Source organism: Geotrypetes seraphini, chromosome 2 (assembly GCF_902459505.1).
Source record: "Geotrypetes seraphini chromosome 2, aGeoSer1.1, whole genome shotgun sequence".
NCBI classification, from domain to species: Eukaryota; Metazoa; Chordata; class Amphibia; order Gymnophiona; family Dermophiidae; genus Geotrypetes; species Geotrypetes seraphini.
Window position 1 is genome coordinate 43,098,121 of NC_047085.1, and position 25,648 is coordinate 43,123,768.

A 25,648-nucleotide genomic window follows, 5' to 3' on the forward strand; every position below is an offset into this window, starting at 1 on the left:
TTTATTTCTGATGTGGTCTAAGAGTTGAAGCTGGAAACACAGCCCTCCACTTCTAAATGCATGGTCATAAGTGGCATTAACAACCAAACCTCCTTCTTTCTGGCTCATCCAGATATTACTGCCCTGGTCACAGAACAGTGGGAGACCCTGGAGGGGTCATTGTGGGTTGCTAAGGCCATGGCTAAACTTTATTCCATGGCACCTGAGTTTCAGCAGTTCTTTGTTCAGCCAAAGGTGGATTCAGCGGATGCTTACTTCATCAAGCATACTGCTCTCCCAAGCGAAGGTGGTTGTTATGCAGTAGGATATGCGGGACTGCAGGGTGGACATGGTGCTTAAGAAACAATTTGAGGCCCTGGCTCTGGAAATAAGAGCTGCTGCTGCCACTTCTTTTGCAGAGGACCTGCCACACCAGGTTACACTGGACATTTTCGGCGGTGGACACCTGCCCTCATCTAGTACGGGAAGGTGTGGATTATATGGCAGATGTTCTCTATGACCTTATCAGAGTCATAAGCAGGGTGTCTGCTTATGAAGTTTCGGCTCACAGGATGCTCTAGATCTGGCAGTGGGTGGGTAACTTGTCATTCACGACTACCTTGAATAGACTACCTTTTAAGGGGCAGAAGCTTTTTGGTAAGGGTCTTGATGATGTTATGGCCAGTGTGGCAGATCGCTGCCCTAAGTCCCTGTCGGAGAATAGGCCTCGCCAGCTGCTTGGTGGGAGTAGGGGTATTTTTAATCCTTCCCGCCACTGTTGACAGTACTAGCAGGGTTCATTGGCACAGAGACCCGTCAAAGGTTACCAGCAGCATTTCAGCAGTTCGACGCACCAGCAGACTGCTGGATCACGCCTCAACCCATCTTCTAAAAAGACTCAATGACACCAGGCTGCTGGCCTTGCTTCTGCATATTGGGGACCAGTTGTCAGCATTTCTGGGAGTGGGAGAAAATCTCATCGGACCAGTGGATGCTGGATATCATCTGAGAAGGTTACAAGATCGAGTTATTAACCCTCCCATGGATCTGTTCCTCGACTCTTCTGCCAGATGGCCAGAGAAGGAGATCAGGGTCCGGGCCACTCTCCAGAGATCTTTAGGCATTCGGGCCATAGAACCTGTCCCCTGACTCGAGCTCAGGCAGATACTCCAGATACTTCATCATGTTAAAGAAAGACACAGAGGACTTGAGGCCCATTTTTGATTTCAAGACAGTGAATGTGTTTCTGAGGGTAACACATTTCCACATGAAGACAGCCTGTTTGGTCATCAAGGCTGTGGCTCCGGGAGAGTTTCTAGCCTCCCTGGACATCACAGAAGCATACCTGCATATTCCCATCTTTCCAGACCACAGAAAATATCTGCAGTTCTACGTACTTCAGCAGCATTTCCAGTTTGCAGCTCTCCCGTTCGGACTGGAGACAGCCCCTCGCGTGTTCACCATGGTAATTGGTGGTGGTGGCAGCTCATCTCCAGTGCCTGGGGATTCAAGTTCATCTCTATCTGAATGACTGGTTAATCAGGGCCCTGTCCAGACCGGAGTGCGAGCTGGTGATGCATCCAGTTGTAGACCAGCTCCAGCATCTGGGCTGGATTGTCAACTTCAGGACGAGCCATCTGGAACCCACCCAGAGGCTGGAGTACTTGGGCATTCTCTTTGATACGGCTTGTGACCAAGTGTTTCTTTCCAAGCCACACAAAAGGAAGTGCCAGAGCCAGGTCCAGTCTTTATTGGAAATGCAATTTCAAACTGCTTGGCATTATCTTCAGGGGCTGGGCTCCAAGGCAGCTATGCAGGAGGTTGTCCCCTGGACCATAGCCCATATGCAGCCTCTACAGGACTCTTTTCTGTCCTGGTGGCCTTCACAGAAACATCCTCTTCAGCTGCAGCTCCACTGGTGGCTCCAGGATATGCCCTTTTTGAAGGGCATGCCTCTTTGGATCTCAGAATGGATGACTATCTTGACCGATGTCAGCCTCTTCAGCTGGGGAGCTCATTGTGGGGATCGCTTGGTTCAGGGCCAATGGACTCCCCAACAGAAGCAGTGGTCCATACATTGTCTGGAGCTCTGAGTCATTCATCTAGCTCTGCAGGCTCTGGGAAGCATCCTAGAGGGAAACGCGGTAAGAGTGTTCTCCAACAATGCCATGGTAGTGGCGTATGTCAACAGGCAGGATGGTACAAAGGAAATCCCCTTATTTCTGGTAGCTCAGATGCTCTTTCATTGGGGAGAAGTCAACATTCAGACTCTTTCTGCGGCCCAAGTGGCCAGAGTGGAAAATGTTCTGGCTAACTTTCTAAGTACAGTTCCTAGAACAGGGAGAGTGGTCGTTCTCGTGCAGGGTGTTCAATTTAATTGTGCAATGCTGGGGAAGAACAGCGACTGACTTCATGACTTCAGCCAAGAATGCGAAGCCAGATGTTTCTTCAGTTGAAGAGCGGGAAGGGATAAATCACCACATGTACGGAATCCTTAGTAGACTAACTGAAAGAAGATTATTCAGGTAATAATAATAATTTATTCTTATATACCGCCAGACCACGAATGGTTCTAGGCAGTTCACAACAGATAAGGCTGAACAAACAGTTCAAAAAGATACATCAGTTTCTAGAATGTACAAAATACATGCTATATTTAAAAAGCAATTATGAAGCTTGGGTTACAAATTTGTCAAATTGTGTCTAATAGTTTTCTAAAAAAATAATAAGATGCAACTCCTGGCATGATTTTGCCAAACCAGGCATTCATTTTGGCTGCCTGGAAAGAGAGAGTTCTCTCAATAAATCTCTTCAAACAACACGATTTGACAGTAGGATATGAGAATAACTGGACTCTACGTGTGGGCTTATTGGAGTGATTTAAAGAGAAATGGGAAACAAGTTAACTTGGGGACATACCAAAGATTGATTTGAAGCAAACACATGCAAATTTGAATAAAACTCTAGCCTCAATCGGTAGCCAGTGTAATTTTTGGTAATAAGGAGTAACATGGTCCCATTTTTTCAGATTGAAAATCAGTCGGACAGCAGTGTTTTCAACCACTCTTAGTTTTTTGAAGATTTTCTTATAGGCTTCCAGTTAGATTATATAACAATAATCAAGGATACTCAGTATCGATGATGGAACTAACAAACGAAAGAAAGCTGTATCAAAATATTTCTTAATGGTCCGGAGTTTCCAAAGAACTGAGAAACATTTCCTGAGTAACAAATCTGTGTGTTGTTCTAAGGTAAGGTGTCGATCTAAAGTCACTCCCAATATTTTTATGAACTGTTCTATCGGATAGTCACAACCATTCAGGTGAATCATTGATTCTTTAATCTTGTCACTAAGACTTGCAATAAAACATTTATTTTTTTCAGGGTTCCGTTTCAATTTGAAATCAATCATTCAGAATTCAATCTGTTTCAGACATGTTGCTATAAAATTTGTTATCTCTACTGTCAGACACGTTAGGGGGATGACTATAGTCAGCATAAATATAAAACCTAAGATTTAAACTTTGCAAGAGGTTTCCCAATGATGCAAGGTAAATATTAAACAGGATCGGAGATAAAGGTGAGCCTCGAAGAACCCCACATATGTTTACCCAACGATAAGAGAGTTTATCATCCTTGAACACTTGGTACGATCTACTGCCCAGGAAACCTCAGAACCAGTTCAGGACACTTCCCGAAATACCAATAGATTCTAAGCAGTCGACCAGATCAAAAGCGCTACTTAAATCAAGTTGCAGAATCAAAGCGCTTGTACCCTGACTAAATAATGTGTGGAGATAATCTAACAGAGAAGCCAAGACTGTTTCAGTACTGAAACCTGATCGAAAACCTGACTGGTTATCATGTAATATATTAAACTTATCTAAATAGGAGTCAGTTCCAAGTTAACCAGACCCTCCAGCAATTTAGTAAACAAAGGAATGCTAGCAATAGGCCTATAAGTGGAAGCCAAGGTAATAGATTCTTTGGAATTTTTGACAGTTGGTGTAATCAATATATGACCTAACTCCTCCGGAAAAGCCTATTAGACCAGGGGTAGGGTACTCCGGTCCTCGAGAGCCGTATTCCAGTCGGGTTTTCAGGATTTCCCCAATGAATATGCATGAGATCTATTTGTATGCACTGCTTTCAATGCATATTCTTTGGGGAAATCCTAAAAACCTGACTGGAATATGGCTCTCGAGGACCGGAGTGCCCTACCCCTGCATTAGATAGTACGGAGATAACCCAGTTGAAGAGTTTAACCTTGATAGTGACAGGGGCATCTTTCATGATGTTTGGGGGACAGCTGTCCAGTCTACAAAAAGAGTTTGCATATTTGTAAAACTTAAAGAAAGTTTGCCAGTTAGGAGCTGCAAACATATCCCAGTACATATCAACTCTAGGGTCCTCTAAACTCTGAAAAACAGGGAAACTCAGATAATTGTTGATAGAAGCTGCTAGAGTAATCCTCAATTTATGTGTTTGTTATTAAAAAAATCTGCCAGCACATCTGCAGAGAGAGTGGATTCTTCAGTGGAACCAGTGAATATCTCTATATCATATAAGTCATTGACCAGTTTAAAAAGGCTTCTACTATTAATAGATGGGTTACCTATCTTTTGAGCGTAAAAAGCTAGACGTTTCTCTTTAATCAGATTTTTATATTCTTTTATTTTTAACCTCCAGGCCACCTTGTGTTCCATGTCTCCCGATTTTACCCACTGTCTTTCCAGTTTTCTTAATTCCTTTTTTATAACTAGCAAGTCTGTGTCAAACAATCCATCTAAGTTTCTTTGTCTCTTTCTTCTCAATTTAATGGGGGCCATTTCATTTAAAATCTGTTAATATTTGTCTAGGAATCCACAAAAGGGGTATCATCGTTTGGGTTTGAAATAATGTCATAATGAAACCAAAATTCAACTGGGTTGATCAAACCTCTGCTAGCTTGGAATTTAATATTTCTTTTATTTTCTTTAGCTTTTGCTTGGGTTCTTTTTATTTGCCAATTGAATCCAAAATGACATGATCGGTGGGCTGACCATAAAGAGTCAGACCAGTTAGGCTTGCATCCAACAAATCCTAGGATTAACTAATTCATTATAGCTTTTGGGAACAACCAAACTGACTGACAGATTATTCCTTATGGTCCAGTGGCAATGCTACACATTGCCATGCAGTAAACCCGGGTTAGCTTTCCCGACCCAGCACTTGTTCCGCCTGTTGACTGAGTAGGCCAAAATGAGCAAGAGGAAGCTAAAAAGTCCAAAAATCCATATTTAGGTGTCTAGTTGCACTCATATATAGAGCTTATAAAATTACCGATTTTTACTTCTTGAAAAACAAAACCTTTCCACTTCCCAAAAACACCTTCTTGTGAATACCTGTATTTCGCAGGATATTCTCCAAACCCTAACAACAAATCTTGCAATCGTTTTTTGTTCAATCCATCTGGTAGTACATTCTATAAATAAAGGAAAAAATAATCACAATAATTTTTGTTAACAGCCTTGGATTTCTAAGCATCTAGTATATCACATGAATTACAAGATTAGAATATTTCTTCAAACAGTGTGTTCCAAATAATGTTCCTTTTAAAAGTGTAAGTAAAATGCACCTTCTTTGCTTTTATATAACTAGAATTTTTCTTATAGAATTATTTTATGTATTAGCAAAATATTGTAACATCTAATTATTGTTTTCCCCCTATAAACATGCACATCCGGGAGGGGGGAGGTTGGGGGTCTGATAGGATAATGAATTTAGATATATTGAATTGGGGTTCAGTATAGAAATGTTATGTGTTGGGCATTGTGATTGTTTAGGAGGGAGGGGGACTAATTCTGAAATGGATATTAATGGAATATTAAGTGTGGTATTGAAGTATAAAATGTTGCATTTATTGTTACACTTATTGTAAGTATTGAAAATAATAAATAATTGGGGGGAAAAAAAGAATTATTTTATGCAGTGTGTATTTTTTGAAGAAGAAACTTGAGATAGGTGAGGCTACATTACATTACATATTAAAGAGAGCAAAACAAAAAAAAACTATCAGACTAAGATGTCTTTAATGTTTGGAGCTTTAGTCCAATACCAGTGTGTTAATTATTAATTCTAACACCAACCCTCTTCAATGGTAACAAGGTTTAACAAAACTAGGTTGGTGAATGGTTTTTTTTGAAATATCTCAGCCCCACCACTCCACCGCTATGTTTACTTCAAAACAGCGGGAGATTTACGTGGTAACTCATCATAGGTATTAGTTTTCTAAATGCTGTGGCAATTTTACGATATTATTATCATTTTTGTAAACTAAAGTAATATATTTATATAAACTAAAATAGTATAATATATGTACTTAGCTTTTACACACAGCTGGACCTGGGAGTCTGACCTGACATGTTTCGCACAAACAGTGCTGTTTCAAGGGTCTCCCGAGGCCGCCGTTGTCATCCGACTCACAAGTACAACTTCTGTGAAAGAATCCACAAAAGGGGTTCTTCTTTCACAGAAGTTGTACTTATGAGTCGGATGACAACGGTGGCCTCGGGATACCCTTGAAACAGCACTGTTTGTGCGAAACATGTCGGGTCAGACTCCCAGGTCCAGCTGTGTGTAAAAGCTAAGTACATATATTATACTATTTTAGTTTATATAAATATATTACTTTAGTTTACAAAAATGATAATAATATTGTAAAATTGCCACAGCATTTAGAAAACTAATACCTATGATGAGTTACCACGTAAATCTCCCGCTGTTTTGAAGTAAACATAGCGGTGGAGTGGTGGGGCTGAGGTATTTCAAAAAAAAACATTCACCAACCTAGTTTTGTTAAACCTTGTTTAATGTTTGGAGAGCATTCACTGACTTATCACACTGTATATTCAGAACCTTAATCTGAAACTAGATCCTCTACTTTGGGAATACTGCAGAAGTAGCATTCATGTACCTCAAGGGAGACAGACAGACAGCTTATGAAGCTGCTTTTATAGTGTCACTAGGAGTCGGATGACACACACACACACACATGCAACTGTCCTTCAACAATGCAGTTCAAAGAAGAATCTTCCTTCCACTATTAATGCAGAAATGAAGATAAAATGGCTATTTGAAATTACTTCCTCCTGGAGCAGTGAGTAGCATTGGTGCCAACTGAACTATAGCCCCAGAAAAAAAAATATTATCCGATGCTGCTCATCCATGTTGGCACTAATGATACTCCTCCAAATGTATCAAAAGTGGCTCTGGGAGAGAAGGTGAACATAAGAATTGCCACTGCTGGGTCAGACCAGTGGTCCATCGTGACCAGCAGTCTGCTCACGCGGCAGCCCTTAGGTCAAAGACCAGTGCTCTGACTGAGACTAACTTTGTCTTGAATCCCTGGAGGGTATTTTCCCCTATAACAGCTTCTGGAAGAGCGTTCCAGTTTTCCACCACTCTCTGGGTGAAGAAGAACTTCTACGTTTGTACAGAATCTATCCCCTCTCAACTTTAGAGAGTGCCCTCTCATTCTCCCTACCTTGGAGAGGGTGACCAACTTGTCTTTATCTATTAAGTCTATTCCCTTCATTATCTTGAATGTTTCGATCATGTCCCCTCTCTCAGTCTCCTCTTTTCAAGGGAGAAGAGGCCCAGTTTCTCTAATCTCTCACTGCACTCCTCCAGCCCCTTAACCATTTTAGTTGCTCTTCTTTTATTTTTAGTTTAGTAAGGGGGGTAATGGGATTTGATATACCCCCTTTCTACATGACAACTGATTTGAAATGTGTCAGTTTTGAGAATTTACATCTGCTATGCACTATACAGGAGGAAATGGGAGAGGGCACTTTATATGATTAATCACATGATTAAAAATTCTAATTGCAATTAATCTGTGATTAAAAATTTTTAGTGCAGCCTAGTACACAGGCCCCTTATTCAGATCAATCAGCAGGCAAATACACAGGCAATGAAAGAACTGTATATAGTACATATTTATACCACACTATGATGTTGTAAAACACATTCTTTACAAAAATGAAAATCTGAGTGTGGGGAGGTTAAGTGAGCTTGCACAGACTTTTCACATCTCTGTTACAATGTTTGCATATATATAGATTAAAAACCTATTCTTACCTCTTTATCTTCTAAAACACTAGTCAAGGCTGGCTTTAGAACTCTGGTTTGAATATTGCCTTTTTTTGATTTCAAAGGTCTCTGTGCCTTTCCAGATGTCATGCTGATCTTTGTTACACTTGACTGATCTATTGAAGTTTTGTCTTTAGGGAAATCTTTAACAACTTTAACCAGAGGCAAGGGCGGCTGAAAGTAAATGAGGAAAATATCAGAGCCAAAGTAAAGGCAATAAACCTCTGTACTTGTCTAGTGTCATTTTCTTTGCCATTTACCTGGAAAATAAAATTGTATATGTTAACATTTACTTGAATGTAGTGCATATTTTTTTATTTTTAGCTCAATAGTAGGTATTTCTCCTGTCTCTATAGAATTTCAGTTTAAGTGTACTGGAAGCAAGGGAGGGGAAGAGACTATGCCAAGGTTACAAGGAGAAGAGAAAACAATATGTAGAATCAATCTCAGACAACTACATAAAGATTAATTTGTTGACTCCACTAAACCTCTCCCTGAACCATATTTCCAGCCTAGTTCTCATTAAAAAAAAATCCTGCATTAAGTTGCAGAGGGGAGTTAGACAGGGTTATCCTCTATCTCCTTTGCTTTTTGATATAGTGCTTGAACCCTTATTATTAGCTATTCAACAGGAAAAGGAGATACAGGGTATACCGCATAAGGATAAAGAATATAAAGTATCTGCATATGCGGATGATATATTACTTCATTTGAGAAATCCTGAAACAACCATTCCAAGTTTATTGGTTTTGATTGAAAAATTTGGAAAGTTTTCAGGTTATAAAATAAATTGGACTAAATCAGAAGTTCTTCCTTTGAATGTGCATTGCACAAAAGGATTATTTGACTCATTACCTTTTATTTGGAAAGAAGAAGGAATAAAATACTTAGGTATATGGATAAAAAACACACTTGATGAGACAATTATAATGAATGAAAAAAGTTTATTGCAAAAAGTAACAGAGTTATGTGAGCAATGGAATCCTTTGCAGTTATCTTGTGGGGAAGAGTCCAAACTGTCAAAATGATGATATTGCCTGTGGTTTGTTATCAAATGGGAATGATACTAGTTTTTTTTCAGGGGTCTTTTTATAAAAAATTAAATAATATTCTTAGTAAATTTATTTGGCTGGGTAAAGCTGTAAGAATTGCTTTAGTGACTTTACAAAAACCAATTGAGGAGGGAGGGGTAAATTTTCCAAATGTTTATAGGTTTCATCAATCCTATATTCTGCGCCAAGGTATGTATTGGGTCCTCCCAGAACTCATGGAGAAGCTTCCAGATTGGTTATGGTTGGAATGGCAGCTCATGTCTCCTATTAGGCTTCGTCATCTGCTTAGCATTAAAATGCCTAGAATAAGGAAAAGCAACAGGATAATAATGGACACATGGACAATATTAAAATATGTTAACAGTTTAACTCCTCTTACTATTCAAAAATCTGTTTGTCAAAACATATGGCTAAACTCTAAGATACGAATAGGCGGTTTTATGATTGTCTGGAAGGATTGGATTGAGGCAGGAATACATACTTTAAAAGATGTTATTTCTGATGGTAAACTGCTGGAGTTTTCACAATTGCAACATAAATTTGGTCTAAATAAAAAACAAAGTTATAAATGGTTGCAATTGAAGCAGGCCATTCAGGCAGGGTTCCCTGAATGGAAATCCTTAAATACTCATTTTACTCTAGAATTCTTATGCTTTCAGGCAGACTTTCTGGGTCACCAGGCCGCAAAGTGGTACAAAACATTATCTGGCTATTTAAATAAAAAACCAAAAACTGTACTTAGGGATATTTGGAGCATTGAGATTAAGTGTCAAATTAACGCATCTCAATGGCCACGTATTTGGCCTTGGAGGATGAGATGTATAAGGTCAGCGTCTATGAGGCAGACATGGTTTTTCCTGTTACATAGAGCTCTCTGGACCCCTGTTCGTTTACAAAAATTGGATTGCTCTAAGTCTAATAGATGTTGGCATTGTCATCTTGAGCCTGGAACTCTAGATCATTTATTATTTTATTGCCCTTTTATTAATTGTTTTTGGAAATTGATCTGGATTCAAATAAATTGTATGTTGGAAAATCATGTAGCCCTATCCTATGACACAATTTTATTTGGGGTGTCTATGAGGGCTAAGTGTCAGTTATCCTCTAATAATAACAAGCTTTTAATGATTTTAACAGGAGTTGCCATTCAACAAATAACATATAATTGGAAGGATTATAGAGGGTTAAATCACTGCTTTTGGTGGAGTTCGGTGTGTCATATGTATGAAATGGAAAAAACATTGGCAATTAAAAAAGGATATTTTAATAAATTTAAAGATGTTTGGGGGCCATTAATAGATTATTATAGTAAATAGATTATTATAATAAATAAATTGTATTTAACCCCATTTATTATGTATGTGTGGAGGGTAGGGGGTGGGGGGGTGTTTAAAAGTGTTGGATATTTATAAAGATATATGTATGGGGTTGAGGGAGATAATTCTTGTGGTGTGAAATTTGTAATAATTTCAAGTGGAAATGTATATTATGAAGTGATTTATTGTACACTTGTTTGAAAATTTATAATGAATAAAGAAATTTAAAAAAAAAAAAAAAAAATCCTGCAGATGCCTTTTTTTTTTTCAAAATTCTTTATTCATTTTTCCATCCAAAATCAAGAGCACAATATTATATCATTTAAATCCTATAAACATCTCATATATTTCTTTTAACATCATCTTAAAAACACATTTATACCCTCCTCATCCCCCTTCCCACAAATATTTTAATAAAAAATATCATATCAATATTATCAATTGATCAACTTTAACATAACTTTATACCCTCACCCATCCCCTCTATTTGTAAGTGTACTCACAATGAATAATGGTGTCTAATCATTGCAATAATTTGTCAATGGCCCTCAATCTTTTTAAAATTATTATAATTTCCTTTTTGTATGGCAATTACTTTTTCTATTTTGTAAATGTGGCATAACGAATTCCACCAGAAGGTATAACTTAGTCTACTGTAATTTTTCCAATTGCTGGTAATATGTTGTATGGCGACTCCTGTCATGATCAATAAAAATTTATTATTGCTTGAAGAAATTTGACTCTTTGTTCTCATTGACATCCCAAACATTATTGTATCGTATGATAATTCTACATGGTTTTCTAATAAAGAATTAATTTGAGACCAGATTGAGTTTGTCTCATAGATGCAGACACTGTAGATCTCATTCTCCAAGACCAAATTCGTGGCCATTGAGACGCCGTAATTTGATGCTTAATCTCAATGCTCCAGATGTCCCTAAGTCCGTTTTTAGGATTTTTATTTATAAATTAATTTATCAATTTATACCACTCTGTGGCCTAGTGACCCAAGAAGTCCACCTGAAAGCACAAGAACTCCAGATTATACTGATTATTGAGATTTTTCCTTCTGAATAGCCTGCTTCAGTTGCAACCATCTAAAGCTTTGTGATTTATTAAGACCATATTTATGTTGCAACTGTGAAAAGTCAAGCAGCTTACCATTTGAAATCACATCATCTAGAATCCGTATGCCTGCTATCATCCAATGCTTCCAGATGACCTTAAATCCGCCAATTTGAATCTTGGAGTTTAACCATATTGTTTGATTAGTTGATTTATGGATTGGAATAGGCGTTAAATTATTAACAAATCTGAGGGTTTTCCATGTATCCATAAAAATTCTGTTTTCTTTATATAACCTAGGCATTTTAATACTAAGAACATGACATAGTCTCAAGGGGAACATGAGTCGCCATTCTAACCACAACCAATCTGGAGTATTGTCGATGAGTTCTGGGAGGACCCAATACATACTCTGTCTCAAAATATAGGTTTGATGATACCTATAGAAATTGGGAAAATTTACCCCACCCTCCGCAATTGATTTTTATAGAGGTACTAAAGTTGCTCAGCCAAACAAATTTTGTAAGAATACTGTTTAACTTTTTATAAAAGGACCCCTTAAAAAAAACTGGTAATATTCCCATCTGATAGCAAACCACAGGCAATTTCATCATTTTTTTTTTTTTTTTTAAATTTGTTTATTGAGAAATTTTTCAAATATACATAACAAAAACACAGAGGTTCAGCAAACAGATATCTACAATGACACATTCTCTCCAACCCCTTTCCCCCAAATTAGTGAAAAGATAAAGTTGTACTATAATCTTCAGTACAATGCAAAAAAGAATCACATAGGTCAAAGTAAACCCCCCCCCCCTAACCCACCCCAAAATCAACTTTCACATAGGGTTACAAAAATGTAGCTAAACACTCAGATCATGAAGGACATTCACACCACCTAATATAAGGATTCCACACCTTGAAGAAGGGTGTAAGACGAGATTTTGTCAATGCCGTCAATTTAGACATACGAAAAATAAAATCTATTTTTCGTAATAAATGAAGTCGACCTGGGGGAAAGGCCTGTTTCCAATATGCCGCTAATAAAAGACGAGCAGCAGTAAAGATATAACAAGCCAATTTATGTGTATTAGAAGACAATGGAACCAAAGGTAGATGTAAAAGAGCACTACCCATAGCTCGAGAAATCGTGGTATGTAAAATATCAGACAACAATTCAAAAACCATTTCCCAATATGGGATTACCTTCGGACAATCCCACCAGATGTGAAGAAAGGTACCCAAATGACCACAGCGTCTCCAACACAAATTAGATACTTGAGGGTACATAAGATGAAGACGCTGGGGTGTAAGGTACCATTGATAAAGCATCTTATATCCATTTTCCACCAAAGAGCTGGCTATAGAAACTCGAAGCAGGCGACTAAACACCCGCTCCCAGTTAATAATCGACGGCATTGGGCGTAAAAGTCCCTCCCAAAGAGAAATATATTTTACCGGGGGAGCCTGTTGTTGAATAAGAGCTTTATAAAATCTAGTAATGCACCCCTTACCACTACTACCCATAATCGCCCACTCCAGGGTGGTTTCCTCCAAACAAATATCATCAAAAGCCCTGCGACTAATAAAATCTATTGCTTGAAGATAGCGAAAATAATCAGTCGGCGGCAAATCATAAGCTTCCCTCAATTCCAAAAATGATAATAATCGTCCATCTTCCACAAAATCTCCCAAATCCATAAGACCCATTTGAGCCCAAACACGAAAACGACAATCAGATCTTCCAGGTGCAAAACCCCACGCAACCCACAACGGGGTACTACGAAAATACAAACGAGAAGGGAAAAACCTATTGCGCAGCCGAATCCACATCACAAACGTATGATGCAAAAAAGGGTTAGCCCCCTTAAACATTTGTCGAGCCTCTTCCACTTTTAACCAAGGGATCACCCGACAAAGCTCTTCCGATCCCAAAATTTTTTCCCCTCGAACCCAGCTTTTTGATCTATCCTTACACCAACTCAAAAAAGACTTCAATTGAGCTGCCTCATAGTAACGCCGCAAACAGGGTACAGCCATACCCCCCTGAGAGCGAAATTGATACAACACATTCCTAGGTACCCGTGGGGGTCGACTCTTCCAAATGTACTTAAAAATTTTTCTTGCCACCCCACGAAAGAAAGCAGCAGACAAAGGAATTGGTAAAGCCTGAAAAAGATAAAGTAGCTTCGGCAAAACCATCATCTTTACACTTTGTATGCGACCAAACCAAGATAAGGAAACATTCTCCCATCTATCCAAATCAACCCAAAGAGATTGCAAAATCGCTGGGTAATTAACTTCAAACAAAGAGCAAAGCCGCGTTGGCACATTGACCCCTAAATAACGTATAAATTTAGATGCCCATTTAAAAGAATAATTAGCCTTCAAAAAAGCACAATCCCCTGGATGTACTGACAAATTTAAGATCTCAGACTTATCCATGTTGGTCCGAAATCCGGATACAGCGCCATAGGCAGACAATTCACCAATAATACCCGGGAGAGTAACACAAGGATCAGTTACAGTAAAAATAACATCATCAGCAAACATCAACAACTTTGTGGAAAGTCCATTACAAACCATGCCATGAATAGACTGCTGGGCTCGAACATGAGAAGCGAAAGGCTCCATCACCAGCGCAAAAAGTAATGGCGAAAGTGCACAGCCTTGTCTTGTTCCTCTGGCTAACTGAAATGAATCTGTATACCCCCCATTAATCCGGAGAGCTGCTAAAGGCTTAGTATATAGAATCTGAATCCACACTAAAAACTTTCCTCTAATTCCCATAGCTGATAGAGTGCTCAACAAAAATGGCCACGACACCCTATCAAAGGCCTTTTCAGCGTCAACACTCAGAAGCAATGCTGGCATCTTTTCACGTTGTACAAACCAAATCAAATGAAGCAATCTACGAATATTATCAAATGTTTGCCTCCCCGCAATAAAACCCGCTTGGTCATCCTGTACTAAATAAGTCATATAACATTGCAACCTACGAGCCAGAATTTTTGTGAAGATTTTATAATCAGTGTCTAGCAACGAAATTGGACGATATGATCCACAAAGCATAGAATTTTTTCCCGGTTTCAAAATAAGTGTTATACCCGCCAATCTCCATGAAAAAGGCAACTCCATACCCATTTCTAGACTATTAAAGGCCCGAGTAAGAGGGCCTACTAGCAAATGTCTAAAACATTTATAGAATCTATTCGTAAAGCCATCTAACCCAGGTGCTTTCCCATAAGCCAAAGTGGAAATTGCCCACTGAGTTTCAACTTCCGAAATAGGGGCTGACAAACACTCTGCTTCTTCAGATGTCAATTCAGGAAGCTGTGTCTGAGCCAAATAATTATCAATATGAACTTGAGACACATCTTGTTCAGGAGTATAAAGATGTTGATAAAATGAAAGGAAAGCACCTGCAATAGATTCCGGCGTATAACAGGCTGAACCATCAGAGGCTGTCACTTTAGTAATCACATTCCTCAATTTTTGAGCCTTCAACTTATAAGCCAACTGACGGCTCGCCCGATTACCATATTCAAAATGTTTTTGTTGAACCGACTACAATTGGTCTGATAATTCATCCAATTGCATCACCTGTAGATCTTTTCGCACCTTATCTAGACGCGTCAGCAAAGTAGGAGAAAGATCCCGCTTATGTTTTTGTTCTAAATAATGCAATTGTTGGCGTAAAGCTTCCTGTTTTCGCCCACGTTCTCTCCGTCGATGTACTCCAATAGAAATAATATGACCACGTAAAACTGCCTTCATACCTTCCCAAAATATCAAGGGAGAAATCTCATCACTAGTATTAAACTGAATATAATCCTTCAAATTCTGCTCTATTCGGGACACTATTATAGGATCCGCCAATAGGCTATCACAAAATCGCCAGAACCGCCGCCCAAAAGAAGCCATATGAGGATATAAAACAAAGTGTACCGCAGCATGATCTGACCACACACGCTGAGCAATGCCAACATCTGACACCTGGGAAAGTAAAGCCTTATCAATGCCCCAAAAATCAATACGAGAATATGAATCATGTACTGTTGAAAAATAAGTATAATCTTTGGTAGTAGGATTTAGATGTCTCCAAGGATCAATCAAATCCCAGGACATAAAGAAAGAGTGCAATTGCTTTCTATCAGATTTTCCATAATGGATCGACTGTGACGAATTATCCAATCCCACATCGTAGGTCAAATTAAAATCCCCCCCTACTAATAAAGAACCCTCTACAACCCCTCGCAACACCTGGTCTAAAGATACCAAAAAATCTTTTTGCTCAGAATTAGGAGCATAAATATTACAAAAAGTATATAGCACCTGCTGCAATTCAACTTTCAATATCAAATAACGACCCATCGGGTCTCGTACCACTTGTTTAACCTGAGGATCAAGGTGCTTAGCAAAAAGAATCCCTACTCCATGTTTTTTAGACCCCTCCTCATTTGAAGCAAAATACATATGGGGATAACGAGGATGTTTCAAGAGCGATTCATATTGAGGCTTAAGATGAGTCTCCTGAAAGAAACCCACCCCAGCCTTCAACCTATCAGCCTCTTTAAAAAGCAATTGCCTCTTTCGAGGTACATTCAGACCCCGTACATTTAAAGTAAAGAAACTAATACCTTCAGGAGCCATTCATTCCAACATACCCACACGCAACCAAACTCCCGCAAGTAACCCTTCACAACCCAGAATAACAAACCCCTCATTAAAAACCAGCAGCAGAAAAGAAAAAACCCCTTCCCCATTCCCCCTCCACCCCCCTCCCCCCCATCCCCAACCTAACCAAAGGCCCTCCTTATGGTGGGCTAAAAGAGAAAGTGACATCCCAACATACCCCAAATCACACCAATCATATGATAAATAGTACGAGAAGAGATCATATATTCTAATAATAAACAAGAGCTAGCAAGAATCGCAAATCAGTCAACCAAGAACCAAACAAAGCAGCTTAAAAATTCAGGTAAGCCCAGAGGCCGAATTCTGCTCCAGGCCAGATCTCCGCTGCAGTCGCTTGCTACTAGTAGGGACCCGTTTCCAGCGCTGCGATGAAGCACCAGTTCCAGATGATGTAGCCGGCTCTTCCAAGGGTGCATAAAGTTGAGCTTCACGTAATATAGCTACAGCTTCCTCCACTAAAGTAACTTTATGCTGTTGAGAAGCCACTTGAAAGGAAAGTCCAAAAGGAAAAAGCCATCGATATCTGATAGCATGGGATTGTAAGCAGCGAGTAATCTCCCGGAAATCTCGACGCTTTCTTAAAGTAATTGCGGATAAATCCGCAAATAATTCCACTTTAGAATTTTCCCATGTTATATGTCCCACTTTTCGAGCGGCTTGAAGAACTTGATCTTTAACTGGATAGCGCGTAAAACAGGCTACCACATCCCGGGGCCGATCACCTACCCGGGGACCCAGAGCCCGATGCACTCTTTCAAACTCGATCACTGGTATAGGAGCCTCTGGGTCAGCTGCCTGAAGAAAGCGCTTGCAGATGTCCAACAAATGAGCCTGTAACTCCGATGCAGCCAATGATTCAGGAACCCCTCTAGCTCGCACATTACTTCGTCGGCTGCGATTCTCATCATCTTCTAGGCGAAGTTGAAAATCTTCCTGTCTGCGTTCCAAATGAGCGCACCGCGTTTGCAGGGCCACTATATCCGTATCATGGTCAATAACGCGTTCTTCAAACTCCTGCAGCCGAGCCCCCATATCTTGCACTGACTGCCCAATCTTAGCCACCTCCGATTGCAAAGTGCTTTGGATAGAAAGCATTGTAGATTTTAAATCTGCCATCCATGCACGCATTTCCCCACAGGTGGCCGATCGAGCATCAGACTCGGTACTCAGCTGGGCAACGCCCTTACCGCGTTGTGGTTCATCAGTCTCACAGGCCTCAGAGTTATCCGATGGCTGGTAAGCATAAGATTTCAAATCAGCTCGCCCTTTTTTTGTAGCCATCTGCAGCCCACTAGTTTTCCGCTCCAAATTATGCAAAAAGCAAAATATACTAGCCTCGTACCGCTGACTTAAAGCTAAAAGTTTAGCGTGATTCGGAGGAGCTACGATTTTAAGCCACCATCGCTCCCGATGACGTCACTTCCTCCAATTTCATCATTTTAATAGTTTGAACTCTCCCCCACCAAGACAAATGTAATGGATTCCATTGTTCACACATTTCTGTTACCTTCTGTAATAATCCCCCTCGAAAGTCCATCCTCTACCTTTTCCCTTCCACTCCCAACGCTTAATGCTGTATTCCTCTCTTACTCACATGGTATATATCCTGCTGTAAACAGCGTTGATCTCTTGTATCCTGTTCATATTGTAATATCCTGTATCTTATTGTAAACATCTCCTGTACCTGTTCACTTTGTAATATCCTCTATCTTACTGTAAACATCTCCCAATATCTCATGCACATTGTAATTTCCTGTATCTTATTCATTGTAATATCCTACTTCCTATTCATATTGTAATGATCTTCCTGTATTCAGCTTTGATCTCTTGTACCTGCTCTAATCCCTTCGTTCTGTAACTTGACTCAAAATATCTCGCCTCCTATCACTAACTCCATTACTCTCTTTCCCTGTACCTTCTTGCAAGCTCCCCCAACTAGTTCTTTTTCATCACCTTTTCTTCTGGCAAACTGCCCCATCCAGAAGTACCAACGCATCTTAGATATCATGTTCCAAAGCTTATGTAGCTCAAATTCCTGGTTCCAATACTTAGCTCATATCTTGTTCCAAACATATGTATCTTGTTGTAAACATATGTCTCCTGCTGTTAACACTGTACTCTCTCTCGGCACGACCCTCATTGTAAACCGCTTCGAACTTAGGGTACAGCGGTATATAAGAAATAAAATTATTATTATTAATAAAAAATTTTCGTCCTCTTTCATTGTGCCTTCCAGTGTACTTTTATCCAAATACCCAAATATTTTAATCCACCTTCCTTCCATTCAAAAGAAAATGAATCAAATAATCCTTTTGTGCAATACACATTTAGTGGAATAACTTCAGATTTCCTCCAATTTATCTTATACCCTGAAAATTTTCCAAATTTTTCAATCAATTCTAGTAAGCATGGAATGGTTGTTTCAGGATTTCTCAAATGAAGCAAAGTATCATCAGCATATGCAGAGACTTTGTATTCCCGGTCTGAATAAGGAATACTCTGTATCCCCTTTGCTTGTTGAATAGCTAATAACAAGGGTTCCAAAACAAAATCGAAAAGCAAAGGAGATAGGGGACAACCTTGTCTAACTCCCCTCCGCAAATTAAAGCATTCAAAAAAATTATTATTTATATATACATTTTGCAACAGGGGAGCTATACAATGTTTGAATCATTTGTATAAATCTTGAACCTATTCCAAACCATTCCATAGCTTGATATATGAAGGTCCATTCCACACGATCAAAGGCCTTCTCTGCATCCAAGGATACAGAAAAAGCCGGATCTTTCATGGCTTTTGTTAAGTTTAACATATGAAAAGCCAATCTTGTGTTATTAGATGAATGTCTTCCAGCAACAAATCCATTTTGGTGCATATCAATAATAAAAGGGAGAGCCTTGGCTAAACGTAAAGCCAAAGTCTTAGCTAATAATTTTCCATCTACATTAATTAATGATATAGGCCTGTAATTTGAAATCAATGTGGGATCTTTGTTTGTTTGGCTTTGGCAAAACTATGGTCAATGATTCTGCCATAGTACCTGTAATGCAACCCTTATTTAGTTGAACCTGATATAATTTCAATAAATGAGATAACAGGGTAATTTGAAATGATTTATAAAATTCCACTGTGAAACCATCCCCACCTGGAGCGGATCCAACTCTAAGAGACTTCAACGCTGTTTCTAATTCTTTTAATGATATAGGCTCCTCTAAACTACTTTTAATATGTTCAGGAACTTTCGGACCTTCAATCAAATTCAAAAATTCTATACCATCCTTTTCTCTATTTACATAAGGCACAGAATAAAGGTCTTTATAAAAATTTAAAAATTGACTTAAAATGCTTTCAATTTGAGTATGTCAATCCTTTTTCATCTTTTATAGCAATAATTTTTGTTTTTCTTTTCTTCGCTTTAAGAAAATTTGCCAATAATTTTCCCGCTTTATTTGAATTTCCATAATACAAAGTTTGCTGGGAAAACAAATCTTTCCTTACTAATTTTGATGATATCTCATTATATTTACCCTTTGCTTTTAATAAAGCTTGCAAGGTATTATGCTCCCACTTTTCAGCTAATTTCTTTCTCTAAATCAGAAAATTATTTTTTAAGTTGTTTTCTAATATATGCCGAATACAAGATAATATTACCTCTCATGGTAGCCTTAAATGCATTCTCAGCCAAAATACACCATGAGATTAGCACCAGCTAATAATAATTTAGAAAGATAGAAGGGAGCCTCAGAAACCTTGAAATCAAGTAAAAAATTACCAAGATTCCAGCTCAGACAAAATCTCAATCATTAGCTCTATCTTCTAGGTATAGAGAACAGTTGTAAATTTGTCAATATTTTTAAAAATTTTTTGTAAAACTTTTTCTATTCAATTTTTAAGATATATTTTTTATTTATTTTTATAACCAGATAGTGCTATAACATTCAAAAGGCACTTATCTTAATCTGGATGAATCAACAATACTGCATTGTGAAACCCGACGGGGCCGCCGTTTCACCCAAGTCGGCTTCGTCAGGGGTTTAGAGATATAGCAGTACCTAAATCAAAAAGCAGTGTTGTCAGAGGGAAGGCTTCCGGTTCAGCTGCGGTACATGCATAGGAGCCGCTGCCCATGGTTTTGTGCAGAGAAATGACTGCACTGGAAGGAGGAGGGAGCCGGCCAGAAAAAGGTAAAAACCCACTGGAGGAAGGCACGTACTTGGGGCACAGAATGGAGGGAGAGAGAGGGGCATGTAGGGACTCAGGAAAGAGGGAGCACAAACTTCAGACAAAGGATGGAAGGAAGGAGGGAGAGGGCATGAACTTGGGACACAGAATGGAGGGAGGGGAGCATGTCATAGGATGGAAGAATGGAGGGAGTGAGGGAAAGAGATGTTGAGGTGGGTGAGTAGAAAGGAAGAATTGGGTGTCTGAGTGAGAGGGAAAGAGAGATGGTGCACATGGGGAGATGAAGAAAGAGGAGAATTGTTGGGCATAGGGAGGGAGAGAGAATTGTTGGAGATGGTGGTGGGAGAGGCGCGAGGTAGAGATGCATGGGGAAGCAATGTTGATGAGAGGAAGCAATGTTGGATGTGGTGGTGGAGAGGGAACAGTGGGATGGATGGAAAGAGATACAAGAGGGGCCTCAAGAAGGTGGAGAAGCTGGGAAGAATACTAGGATCCGAGTTACATAAAAATTTAACTTAACAATGGTTTTTAAAAAAATGGAACCTATTCTTAATCCGGGGACAGCCTATATGCTATGAACAGACTTATCAGAATTCTCCAAGGCACTAGCTAGTTAAAGTAAATATTAGGTAGCAATTACCCTTACCCTATTTGCTGGTTACTACTTATAAAATGCTTGCAATTATCTTATTGCCTCTTTAACTGTAATCCTAGCATTTTCTGTGTTTAGTTTGTAGACGCATTTTTGATGTGTGACCACTGAATATTGAACAAACAATAAAAATACTGAGTGCAACTCTGGAAAAACATGTAGATCTACTGTTTAAGAAATGTATCTCGGTCTTATGGAAGCTCCTCACCATCAAAAAAATTTTTGATGAACCTTCTTTCCGTCTGCTGGTGCAGAGTCCGACATCCATCTTGAGTATTTTGGATTACTGTAATATTATCTACTTGGGAGCTTACAAAAAAATACTCCAAAAACTAAGACTGATTCAGAACATTGCGGTTTGCCTCATTTTTGGATTAAAAAAAAAATGGGAGCACAACACCCCTTTTTACCAAAAACTTCATTGGTTGCCAGTAGAGTCCAGAGTTTTGTTCAAGTTTTCTTATATCTTACAAAGCAGTCTATGGGATGCTACCAGATTATCTTGCTTCTCAGTTTCCTTTGAACAACCCCAATAAGAGTACATGTAGAATAAATTTATTTAATTATCCAGCTTTAAAATCATGTCAATATAAGAAGTTTTTCGATAGAATTCTATCATTCCAGGCCGCTAGACTGAATACATGGCTTGGAAAACCTATATTAGAGGCTACTTCTTACTTTGATTTTAGAAAATCACTAAAGACACGTCTGTTAATTGTGGTCATTGTTTAACTTTCCATGCTTTTACCTGTTATATTCCTTTATTGATTGTTATTATGTGTTTTATATTCACCAATTGTATGTACTTTTTCCTTGTTGTGAACCGCTTTGAACTTTTGGTATAGCGGTATACAAAAAATAAATTATTATTATTTTTATGTCCCTAAAAACCATTAGGGTACAACTTGTGGGGCAGTGTACTTGACCACAGGCAAGGGGAAACTCAGTTTGAAAGAGGACATTGCAGATTTAAAACATATAGGCAAATGTAGGCAGGACCCTCCAAGTGTCCATGGGATTAACCATGAATAGATTTTATAGGTAATGCTAAGGTGTTACACGGCAGTATATACTAGTGCTGCCCGATTCAGGAAAAAAAAAATTTGGTTCGATTCGATTCAGCCTATTGAATTGATTTTTTTATTCGATTTGTTTTTCCTGCCCAATTGAGTGTTTTTTTCAAACATCCTGGTGAGTTTATTTTATAACCTCTTCACCCTTTTATAGCCTTTTCACCCCCTTTGCCCTCTCCTACCCACACTGGCGCTGTGGTGTAAACAAAATAAACAAAAAATATTTTTCATCTCTCTGTTAAATCCTAGTTCACGTTCATGGTGAACTTCTAACAGCTAAGTTACTCAGCATTTCATATTCTGCTCTTTTCACTGTTTTTTCAGCATTATATCTGCTTAATTTCTCTTCTCCTCCCTGTTTCTTATTTAAAAAAACAAAAAAGCACAAAATAAACCCTTCTCTTTCCTTTGTTAAATCTTATTTCCTCTTCCTCTTCATAGGAATAAGGGTAAGACTTATAGTCCCACCAACCCCAGGGACCACTGTTCATATATAGATACTCAAATAATCAGGACTACTCAAATCAAGTCACTTCTCAACAAATCAAGATGACCTTTAACAGCTTTTTGTAATGACTGATAACATTTCCCATAATAAGATATTTGTTAAGAGGGGATGTGGGTGGGTATTATTTTATTCATCTTATAATATGTATGAATTAATTAATATTTTTGATGTATTAGGTTGGATTTTCTGAAACGGGTAGGGATTGGTAGGATTTTCTATATTAATTATAATTGTTTTACATATTAGATGTATTACATAATATTCAAGATATTATAGAATATTATAGAATATTATAGAATATTATAGAATATGAATATAAGAATGATATGTTGTACTTAAAGTGTTACATGTAGGAAAATCAAGTGTGTATTTATAAGATCATATGACTTTTTCTGGTACACTTGTTGTAATATGCAAAACTGAATAAAGAAATTAAAAAAAAAAAAAGATGACCTTTATTCTATGCAATCACTGTGGTGCTTTAATTCCAAGACACACTATTTGGAGGCTTAAGGCTTGCCCCATCTGTCATCAACTTGCTAGTAATAAGGAGGAGCTCTACAAACTTAAAATTAAAGCAGCTTCCATCACTCCACAAAATCATACCAACTTACCACCTCTACCTCAAATAATAAAACAGCCCAGGAATAAATGGGTCACAGTAGGCTCAGGAAGACTGCGACATGTAACACAGAAACATCCACCTTCACTAATATTACCTCTACAGAATTCCTTCGCTCCACTAGTGCACTGTCATACTCAACAAAACAGAAGGGATGTGGGACTTGAACCAATGAAGGTAACTCAAGAGAACTAGCGCACCCTAAGCACAAATAAAAAAGCCAAAAACAGAAAACTATTACTGTTGGGGGATTCCATCATCAGAGGCATTAACCTTGGAACACAGGGCGAGGAGACCAAAATAGTGAAATGTCTTCCAGGATCCTCAGCTACCAGGAGTTGCAGGCAAATACTGACTATAATTAAGGAAGAAACTAAGGATTTTAACACTGATGTTGTTATCCATCTGGGAACAAATGACCTGGCCAACAACTCCACACTTGCAGCACAGAAAGTTTTTCGGGAGCTTGGTAAGGGTTTGAAACCTTTTGTAAAGACTTTAGATTTTTCTGAAATACTGCCTGCATATGGAAAGGGAGAGCAAAGAGTGAAAAACACAGAGGACTTTAATAGATGGCTCAAAGCCTGATGTCATCAAGAAGGCTTCAGGTACATAGGAGGATGGGGAAATACATGGAAGGACAAGAAGCTATATTGCACTGATGGGCTACATATTACTACAGCAGGAAAAAGAAACCTTGCAGAGAAATTTAGATAATATGTTTCTAGGTATTTGGTGTATGTATGAAGGACAATTATAGAGACCACCCCCGGAAAAAGAAAAGATGTGATAGTAGTAAAGATTGCAACATAAACAATATCAGAAACTCATTTCTTAGTATTGCAATGGAAAATGAAACGAAACAAAAATCCATACGAAAAAGGAGATTACCGCTGAAAAATAGCTGGAAAGCGATGACCACAAATGCTCGCAGTCTAAGCAACAAGGTTCATAATTTGCAAGCCCTGATGTTAAAGGCAGATCTGGATATTGTCGCTATCACAGAGACATGATTCAGTGAATCCCATGGATGGGATGCAAACATACCGGGATATAATCTTTTTAGGAAGGACAGAGATGGTCAAAAAGGTGGAGGAATAGCTCTCTATATAAAGATCAATATCCAAGCGACTGAAATGCAAGGGACCTGAGGAAAGGAAGAAGCGATATGGATCGCTCTGAAAAGAGAAGGTGGAACTTCTATCTATGTGGGTGTAGTCTACAGACCGCCGACTCAATCGCAGCAAATTGATAAGGATCTGATTGTGGATATCCAAAAGTTTGGAAGGAAAGAGGAGGTTCTGCTGTTGGGAGATTTCAACCTGCCAGATGTGGACTGGAATGTTCTGTCAGCAGAATCAGAAAGAAGTAGGGAGATTGTGGATGCCTTTCAAAAGGCTCTGCTCAGACAAATGGTGACGGAACCCACAAGGGAAAAAGCGATATTGGATCTGGTCCTCACAAATGGAGAGAGTATCTTTAATGTTCAAGTGGGTGCTAACCTAGGAAGTAGCGATCATCAAACGGTTTGGTTTGATATAACAGCTAAAGTGGAGAGCGGCTGCACGTTACTTAAAGTCCTAGATTTCAAACGTACAGACTTAAATGCAATGGGAGAGTACCTGAAGAAAGAGCTGTTAGTATGGGAGGACATAAGAGAAGTGGAAAGACAGTGGTCTAAGCTGAAAGGAGCGATAAAAATGGCTACGGACCTTTATGTGAGGAAAATAAATAAAAACAAGAGAAATAGGAAGCCGATATGGTTTTCCAAACTAGTGGTGGAGAAAATAAAGGCGAAAGAGTTGGCGTTCGTGAAATATAAAAAAAAACCAAGAAGAGGAGTGCAGAAAGGACTACAGGGTGAAACTGAAAGAAGCCAAGAGAGGAATACGTCTGGCAAAAGCACAGGCGGAAGAACAAATGGATAAAAATGTAAAAAAGAGAGACAAAAATTTTTTCAGATATATTAGTGAAAGGAGGAAGATGAAAAATGGAATTGCTAAACTAAAAGATGCTGGGAACCGATATGTGAAGAGTGATGTGGAAAAAGCAAATGTGCTAAACAAATACTTCTGTTCTGTGTTCACAGAAGAAAATCCTGGAAAAAGGACCGAGATTGTCTGGCAAAGTTACACGAGAAAATGGAGTAGATTCTGCGCCGTTCACGGAGGAGAGTGTTTATAAGCAACTTGAAAAACTGAAGGTGGACAAAGCGATGGGACCAGACGGGATCCATCCCAGGATACTAAGGGAGCTCAGAGAGGTTCTGGCGAGTCCTATTAAAGACTTGTTCAACAAATCTCTGGAGACGGGAGTGATTCCTGGGGATTGGAGGAGAGCGGATGTGGTCCCTATTCTTAAAAGTGGT

The 25,648-nt window shown here is 38.8% G+C and overlaps 1 protein-coding gene across 1 annotated transcript in view; it reads right to left on the reverse strand.

Annotated features, from left to right (window-relative positions):
* TBC1D31 (TBC1 domain family member 31) overlaps nucleotides 1–25,648 on the reverse strand; it is a 199,590-nt gene that overhangs the window by 96,317 nt on the left and 77,625 nt on the right. The window contains exons 8-9 of the mRNA XM_033933010.1: nucleotides 8,101–8,286; nucleotides 5,364–5,443 (exon numbers count right to left, since the gene is read on the reverse strand). Of these exons, the coding sequence (XP_033788901.1) occupies nucleotides 5,364–5,443; nucleotides 8,101–8,286 (266 nt within the window). The remainder of the gene's footprint in view (nucleotides 1–5,363; nucleotides 5,444–8,100; nucleotides 8,287–25,648) is intronic.